Source organism: Vicia villosa, unplaced genomic scaffold (genome assembly GCF_029867415.1).
Source record: "Vicia villosa cultivar HV-30 ecotype Madison, WI unplaced genomic scaffold, Vvil1.0 ctg.001419F_1_1, whole genome shotgun sequence".
NCBI lineage: Eukaryota > Viridiplantae > Streptophyta > Magnoliopsida > Fabales > Fabaceae > Vicia > Vicia villosa.
In genome coordinates this window covers 88,659-97,890 of record NW_026705611.1, presented here as the reverse complement: position 1 = coordinate 97,890, position 9,232 = coordinate 88,659, and the positions used below count along the sequence as shown (strand labels likewise).

General features: G+C 32.6%; 1 protein-coding gene across 2 annotated transcripts; it reads left to right on the top strand.

Moving 5' to 3' along the window:
• The first annotated feature begins 2,932 nt into the window (after positions 1 to 2,932).
• On the top strand, positions 2,933 to 8,751 carry LOC131635063 (splicing factor U2af large subunit A-like). 2 transcript variants are annotated; one of them, XM_058905665.1, is made up of 15 exons: positions 2,933 to 3,300; positions 3,615 to 3,862; positions 4,008 to 4,121; positions 4,390 to 4,460; positions 4,528 to 4,568; positions 4,762 to 4,905; positions 5,099 to 5,164; positions 5,256 to 5,309; positions 5,431 to 5,490; positions 6,059 to 6,119; positions 6,216 to 6,328; positions 6,425 to 6,871; positions 6,962 to 7,097; positions 7,327 to 7,394; positions 8,438 to 8,751. In XM_058905665.1, exons 1-15 carry the CDS (start codon positions 3,133 to 3,135, stop codon positions 8,573 to 8,575), a joined length of 1,929 nt encoding a protein of 642 aa, XP_058761648.1. In that variant the 5' UTR covers positions 2,933 to 3,132; the 3' UTR covers positions 8,576 to 8,751. The 2 variants fall into 2 exon arrangements, with proteins under 2 accessions (XP_058761648.1, XP_058761647.1); XM_058905664.1 differs by lacking the exons at positions 4,528 to 4,568; positions 4,762 to 4,905 and having other exon boundaries at positions 2,945 to 3,300; positions 5,094 to 5,164.
• Positions 8,752 to 9,232: the final 481 nt, after the last annotated feature.

Genomic DNA, 9,232 nt, shown 5'->3' with positions numbered 1-9,232 from the left:
TTAAACTAATTTTATTTTATATACGTTGATACAAATACAACCACCTGAGATAATAATTCTTAAAGCTTCTGGTTCTTGAACTAAAATCAAAGGGTGGATGACAAAAATGAAAGGAACAATAGTTTAAAATAACTCAAACTAGCTCTGCTACTCTTTGAAAGGTATAAAAAACCATTGCGGTCACATAGCGTTCGCGTAAAGGCTTACGCAATTTCGCTCATTGTTTATTTATTTGGTGTAGAGATATTGCTATTCAAGTCATTTGTGATGGCAAGCAGACCCGCATCTGAACCCGAGTCAACGGGTGAAAACCTGAGTTAACTGAGTTTGGGTTCGGATTTTGATAGTGTGAAACCCGCACCCGAAATCACCCCTGTATATATATATATATATATATATATATATATATATATATATATATATATATATATATATATATATATATATATATATATAAGGAGGGTTATATTTACTCTAGGAGTAAGTTATTATAACTTACTCCAAATCTAGACCATTGATTCTTCTCAATCTAATGGTTAAAAATAATAGGGATAATAGGTATTTACCCCCCTACCATATAGGCGAGATTCGATTTACCCCCCTATTAATATTTTTTGTTGGATTACCCCCTTGAAATATGAAAAGTTCTATGATTTACCCCCCTAGGGCCCCCTTGTAAACTGGTTTTTTTGATTTACCCCCCTGGTTTTTCACTGTTTTTTACACGTTTAGGGGGTACCCTAAAAATACAGGGGGGTAATCCAAAAAAAATTATTAATAGGGGGGTAAATCGAATCTCGCTATATGACAGGGGGGTAAATACCTATTATCCCAAAATAATAAGTAATAGTTTTCTGTCTCCACATTTAATTACTTATTATTTTTAACCACTAGATTGAAAAAAAATCAATGGTCTAGATTTGGAGTAAGTTATAATAATTTACTCCTCAAGTAAATATACCCCTCCTATATATATATATATATATATATATATATATATATATATATATATATATATATATATATATATATATATATATATATATATATATATATATATATTGGAAAGTTGTAGAAATAATATATTTTATATATTTTATTGCGGGTTCGAGTTTGGGTGAAAAAACCCGAACCCAACGAGTGTGGGTGTTATTTTGCCACCCGAACAACATTTGGGTTTGAGTTCGGGTGTTGATTTCGGGTGTGAGTTTAGATAATGTGAAACTCGCACTCGGCCCGACCCGTTGTCATCTCTAACGGTGGTAATGGTCAGTAGAAACAAAAATAATAGTAATATAATAAGTGAATAAGGTGGGTTAAATGGATGAAATAAAACAATAGTGTAAATGTAATATCACAAATCATGTTTATTGACAAATCAAATTTTGAATTTAGAATGAGATTTCTCTTACTATCATTGCAGGTATATCAACCATCTCTCAGCAATTACCACATGAGATCAGAACACCAGAAGAAGCAAAATAGTAATAAAGTACTATAATATGTTTTATTACTATGTCTTTGGTTCTAAAAGTGATGGAAAATCTACTTTATTGTTTTCATTATTGAGAAAGTGTGTTCCTTAATCAAATTCATAATCAAATCACTCTTAGTTCTAATCTATCAGATTGTGAAATCTAACACTCATGTATTATTGTTTCCTTCAAAGTAATAATTAACTAAGTCAATTTTCAAAGGCCTTTCTCCAATAAGTATACTCCAACAACTATTGAGTGGTATGTTGCAAAAATCATTGAATTAGTAGAAGTAAGGATGCATTTTATAATAACAAATTATTTTTCCAAGTTAAATAATTTTGAAAACCATCACATTCATAATTAGTCAAAGTTGGTAATCATCAATTTCAATTGATGTTTATTTTTTTAAAAGTTTAATAAATTTTATTTTCTCTTAATATATGGAAATTATAGATAACAGAGAAGATGAAATTATTGAATAATATCGTAAATAAATTTATTATTAATTCAAATATTTTAATAAATAATATCAAAACAAAAAATAATATTTATATAAGGGAAAAATGTATTATTGATTTAAATATTTTAATTTATGAAAAAAATTATAGCCATCGATTTATTATCTCTTTTAAAGATAATAAAATTTTTTTGATTAAACAATTTTGTCTTTCATTTATTTTATTTTTATTATATTTTAAAAACAACGTGTCTATCTTACTAGTGCTCGTGCGAATGTACGGATATCATACTAGTTGAGGAAAAAAGAGATGAATTTGTAAAATTAACTTTTTGGATTTCGTCCTCAAGACCACGTCAGTGGTGCCACTTTGTTAGTGGAAAGGTTGACGTCTGAAATGAAAACCAAATAAATTTTAATATTTAAGGACTTTTTCATTAAAAAAAAAGAGGCCAGCTTATAGAGGCAAATTAACTATTTTAGCTTTAACTCTATGTTATATTTAATCTATGTTATATTTAAGAATTTAGAGTGTCACAAAAGTCAATTATAATTAAATTTATATTATATTTTAGGATTCAGAGGATTACAAAAGTCAATAAAATATTTTAATTTGAATAATCTTTTCTTACATAAACAACATAATTTTTTTTTTGATAATTTTGGTGTTAAATTTAGGTGAAAGATTAAATTAACCTGAACATTATTGATATTATTCAACTTGCTTCATTTCATTCTATCAATAATCTATTTATTTTAAAGATTTCATAGTTTAAAGATTTCAAAAATTAAAATTACACACGAAGGATTTATATTTTATTTAATCACGAGCTTATAGTTGATTTTACTAGCTTATAGTTTTTTTTCAGACGCTATTTTAAATAGCATTTTAGTTTGTAGCTTATAACTTATCATTTTTTTTTTCATTAATATCTTTATAAATTTTAATTATTTTAAATATACATTTAATTATTAATTAATAAATATCTTTTTATATCATTTTACATCAGTTAATTAAACCGCTAATTTTACTAAACATTTTAATTAACTAATAAGCCATCAAATATAAAACTATAAGTGGGAATCAATAATTTTATCAAACAAAGGTTTAAAGAAAAAAATTTTGCAGCTAGGAAAATAGTGGCCTGAGTTGAGAATAGAAGTGAACACTGAAACAAACTGCTTTTAGGTTTAGAGATGGCTGAATACGAAGAAGAAGAAAGATACGACGGGAACGGCGCCGGCGCCGGAGGAGGAGAAGCCGGAGGAGAAGGAGAAGGAGGAGAGGATCTTGACACCACTCATCCCTATCCTTCTTCTGCATCTTCTCCTCAAGCTCTCGATCAACCTGTCTCCAAATCTCGCGTACGTTTTTCTTTCCAATTTCCATCTCTGAATTTGAATTCATTGATTCGTTTTTACTCTTCGTTTTAGCATTTTTGATAATTAACAGTTAGGGTTTATTGTAATTCACGTTTGAAATTAACAATAAACAGTGGTTAAATGCACTAGGTTTTGAGATTAAGCAATTAGGGTTAGTTAGTAATTGGTTTCTGCAATAAATGTGTTTTACCTTTGAAATTAGAACCTATATATGGATAGGATTTTCTTTTCCTTTTTGGTTTGTGTAATTATCTAATTGATAGCTTTTTATTTTTGTTGTTGTTTGTTTTTGGCAGCATGAATCTCGTGAATATGATAGAGAATCTTCGAGAAGCAGAGAAAAGGAACGAGAGAAAGATAGGAAAAGAGATAGGGATAGACCCAGAGATAGAGACAGAGAGAGGGATCGTGGTGAAGGGGAGAAGGAAAGGGATCCTCACCACAGAGACTATCGACACCGTGACAGAAAGGATAGGGAAAGGGGTAGGGATAGAGATAGGGATGATGGAGATTCTCACAGAAGTCGTGACCGTGACCATGACAGGTTAAAAGCTCATATGTGATTTTTAATATTGATGCTTAATTTGTGTTGATTATTCATGTTTTAGTAGTAATGTTGTTTCTTTTGGAATTGTTGTTTTTGTTTTGTTCATTTTCAGTTTTGCTTAAAATACTAGTTTATATTACAGAAGAGGAAGAGGGGATTATGATCGAGAGGAAAGGCATAAACGTAGGTCTCGGTCTATTTCTCCGTCTAGAGATAGATCTGAGCATGGAACAAGGTCACGTTCTCGCTCGAAGAGGTAAATCGTATAATAAACATACTTAAAGATTTAAACTTATAGAGTATGCCCTCACATATGCATGTGGCAGCTATTCGGAAAATTGTTAAGTTACGTTCTTTCCTTAAAAACATCTGTTGGATGACTGGTTCAATATAATAATAACAACCAAGCCTTATACCACTATGTAGGGTTGGCAACAAAGTTTCTAACATTCTACCTACCTGATAAAATGTTTCATAGTGTGAGGTAGCCTTTATTTTTTAATGCTAACATTATTTACTTACAGCAAAAGGGTTAGTGGTTTTGATTTGGCCCCCCCTGCTTCTGCAATGTTAGCTGGTGCCGCCGCTGTTACAGGTATATGCTCTTGTGTTTTGTACAAACTTTGTTAATGTTAACTGCTTTCTTTTTTTGTTGGTCGTAGTATGGAAAAAAGTTCATATCAAATTGCATGCTGTTATCTGGGTAAGCTGTATTCAGTTATTATCTGATCACAGCTCTTTGAGGACTGGTCTCCTATGGTGTGCAATTTAATTTAGCCTTCTTCTTTTTGTTTACTTGTTGATATAATCCTGAAACTAAAAGATACTTTGGTTTTTTGTCTTCTGTTTGGTGTTTGCTTGTTTTGTTTCTATGTCTTGTCTTATGCTCTAAGAAGGCAATGTTGGGCTACTTGCCCCAATGTGCTGACAATGGGTGTGAGCCGACATCTGTAGCTTTTATGTCCATGGAGGAATCAATGCACCGGTATTTGGTGGGCCTTGTTCGTCTTCAACTGGAAACTATATCTACTTTGGTAGACGTACAGATATTATCTCCAAAACTTGTTTAAATGTTCCTTTAATCTCATGCCTATGTTAACAAGGTTTAATTCTGCTTGAACAAATAGAATTTGAAGTAAGAGGAGTCATTGATACCCAATCAATCAATAGTTATTCAAAAGATTCAGTAATAAACTTGTTCTGAGGTGTAATATGGCTATACTTGCAGGTCAGATTACTACACCAAATCCTACAATTCCTGGAGTGTTGCAAAACATGTTTCCAATGGCTACTAATCAGGTATATCTCACTTTGTTTGTTCCCATTCCTTTTTTATTTTTAATAAGGTTTGGCTTATATTAATTTCTACCTTTCTATTTTTCTTCTTCAGATGCAGCAGTTCAGTGCTCTCCCTATGATGCCAATTCAGGCTATGACACAACAGGTAAAGAAATACTGTCCAGTGATATACTGATTTTAAGCACTTAATTGATGTATGAAGTTTTAGAATTTTAGCAGTATTTGCTCTAATTTAGGCACTTCATTGATGTGTGAAATTTATACAGGCTACTCGACATGCTAGAAGGGTGTATGTTGGTGGACTCCCTCCGACAGCCAATGAGCAGGTACCACGCCTAAACAGGCCTTCTCTACTATCATTTTTTCTTACTATTGGCATCATGATCTTTGACCTTATCTATTTCCTTACCGCTGGTTTTTGGATAATTGTAACTACTGTGTGAAATAGGTTTTGTAGAATTGTTCATGTTTTTTAATGCTCAAATATATTTTATAAGATTGCTCAGAGTCATCCCTTTTAACTTCTGTATGACGATTATTAGCCAAGCTGCCTTGTCAAATAGTTTTTCTTGTTTCATCATATGACCATTTACAATCTGATGTCATGTACTTTTCATGTGTTGAATATCTGATCGAGAGAATGACTGAGGTGGGCAGTCTGCTAAACCGCCTTCTTGCCAAATAGTTAATCAAATGACCATCTAGTTTTATCTCGTGCTCTATTCAATTACTTTATTGCGAGACTTTTACCCTTGTGAGTTCTGGGAGCATTTCTAACGTGTCATTATTATTGACATACAAACAAGTGGAAGACAAGTCTGTAATTTATTTAAGCTTGTTTTTGTTCATGATTGTTTAACCCTTACTTATGGATTTTTTCATGTTATGCTGCAGTCTGTTGCTATTTACTTCAGCCAGGTCATGGCTAAGATTGGAGGAAACACTGCTGGTCCAGGTACATAAAATCTTCAAATATGATTTACTTCAGCCTGTTGAAATTTTAGGTGTCATTCATCCTTAGGAACTAATTTTATGCTGTGAGTGTATGAAGGTGATGCGGTGGTCAATGTTTACATTAACCATGACAAAAAATTCGCCTTTGTTGAGATGAGGTCTGTTGAGGAAGCTAGCAATGCAATGGCTTTGGATGGGATTATTTTTGAGGTTGTCTGAGACTTCTCTCTCCCTCTTTAATTTTTTTGGAGTAAATGAATATTGATGATCTGAATCAATTTGATTTCTTTTTAATTATAACTCTAGGGGGCACCTGTCAAAGTTAGGAGACCTACTGATTACAACCCTTCTCTAGCTGCTACTCTAGGCCCAAGTCAACCTAACCCAAACCTAAACCTCGGCGCTGTTGGTTTAACCCCTGGGTCAGCTGGTGGACTTGAAGGCCCTGATCGCATTTTTGTAGGTGGACTTCCGTATTACTTCACAGAAACTCAGATCAGGGAGCTTTTAGAAACTTTTGGTCCTCTTCGGGGTTTCGATCTGGTGAAAGATAGAGAAACAGGAAATTCAAAGGGTTATGCATTTTGTGTTTACCAAGATCTCGCAGTTACAGATATTGCATGTGCAGCTCTAAATGGAATTAAGATGGGAGATAAGACTCTCACTGTTAGACGAGCTAATCAAGGTACAACCCAGCCTAAACCTGAACAAGAGAGCATTTTAATGCATGCACAACAGCAAATTGCACTGCAGGTATGAAATATTCTCTCTGAAAATGTTTCTATTACCAATATTGCGGTGCCCATTTAAAACTCTAGTTACTTAATACTTCCAATCTTGCAGAAACTTATATTTCAGCCAGCATTAGTGGCTACAAAGGTGGTGTGTCTAACCAACGCAGTTTCTCCTGACGAGCTCAAAGAAGATGAGGACTTTGAAGAAATTATCGATGACATGAGACAGGAATGCTCCAAATTTGGTAATTACTAATTTTGAGTGTTGGTTTTCTACTGAAACCTGCAATGCATTTGTATTAATTGCGATATTTATTTGTTTCATAGCCTTTTGTAGTCTGACCTTCTATAAAGCATCAGGTTACAATCCCAGGCCTCCATAACCTTCCATCTTTATGCATCCATACCTACTTCATTGCATATTTTGAAAGTTTATTTACACTGTACACTCTTTTATTGTCACAATATGTGCAGGTACTTTGGTGAATGTTGTGATCCCTCGCCCACAACCAGATGGGGATTTATCTGGTGGAGTTGGAAAGGTCTGTATTCTGTTATAAAAAATTCTTGCCATGATATATCTATTTTTTTCCAGTTATCATTCTTGTTTTCTTCATAATAATGATGATGATTGCTGTTATTATTAATATAGAAATGAAGGGTGCATGGCGTTTTTATGCTAGTGATAGATTGGTGTATAGTTATTAGTTATGGATGGCAAATATGAAGAGTTTGTGAGTACCATTAGAGAGTCTGAAACTGTTTTAAAAAAGAATTCTAATGCACGAAATTGACCAGATAGATAACATGTTTTTTGTTAACTTTTAGAGTTGTTTTTGTAAGTTAAAATCCTTCTGGGGTAAAGCTGTTAAGCTCAGAATAATTAAGTCAATACTTTAAAATATGCTTTTAATTGAAATATGGTTACTGGTTAAAGGTATTAGATATAGCTTTATATTTCTGTTTCATATATAGATAGTTTTGCTTTCTGTTATAATATACTATTCTGTGTTCCTATATAAATAGGACTGTAATCTGTATCTTTCTTCTCATTCAATAGAATACAGATTTTATCCCTTTTCTCTTATTCTCTATTCTCAACAAAAGGAGTGCTAGCAATGAACCCGGATTCCTTGCCATCACTGGTTGCTCATTCACGCAGTCAGTTGATCTGTGACCATCTTCCGACAGTCCAAAAAATAAGCAGATTTTGATTCATTATTATTATTTTTACACTAAAATTACAGAGCTTAAGATCTAAACTGTCCGAGCTCCATCCGACGGTTACAGATCACCCGGCTGCATGCAGTCAGTTACTGGAAGGAATCTGGGTTTGCTAACCATACGCTAACGCACTTTCCAACTTACTCTCTCCTATACTTTAAAATTTAAACAGTTATCACTAAATTACAGGTGTCTCATAAATTTGGTGGTATTCTCAAGAATTTCAACAAATAAAAGCCTGTTGAAAAATGTGTATATAGTGTATTACCAAAGTTTCTGTGAGGGTCATAGAGCAGTTCGCATATACTATTATATATGGGCAAACAAAGGGTGACAACTTTTCTGTTTTTTGCATTTGCAGGTGTTTTTGGAATATGTGGATACTGAGGGTGCTACAAAAGCCTGCACTGGGTTGAATGGGAGAAAATTCGGTGGAAATGAAGTAATAGCCGTCTTCTATCAAGAAAACAAGTTTGCTCAGGGGGATTATGAAGGCTAATTGCTGTAATGCCAATTGGATTGTATCTCAATTTTTCATGTATGTTGTGAGATTTTTCAATATAAGTTTCTTGATATGTTGTATACTGAGTTGGGAGCGTAGAAACTGATAGCTTATGTTCCTGTTAACTTGGATTTTTTCAATTTGGTTGATAAATAATACTAGTAGTTTGATAATTCGCAACTTCTCATATCGTATGCTCTATCTGATATCTTCATATATTTGAACTGCTTGATTGAAGTATTCTTTGAAGTATCATTTAAAATATATGTTTGAAACTGAATAGATATTTTAATTTCAAGTATATTAAAATTAAAAGTATTAATCTTTTTATATAAGACTATTTTAATCTAACGGGCCTTGCCAATGGATTAAAAGCCTGAATATAAATTATTACTAAAAGTAGTAAAAATAACTTACAACACTTTGGTGAATAATATCTATCATTTTTCAGTTTGGAAATAATCTTTTCATAGTTATTGTTGTTCAGCCTCTTAGTTAGAAACATTTTTGTTTTTTACTCTTGCAAGATTCATTTCTTAGAGTGGGCAACTTCAATTCCCATAAAATATTAATCTCAAACTCCTTGGCTAAGTGTTTGCCTAACAGTTATGCTCCTTCTCATCATCACCTATGTTATTATAATGTCATCCAGAT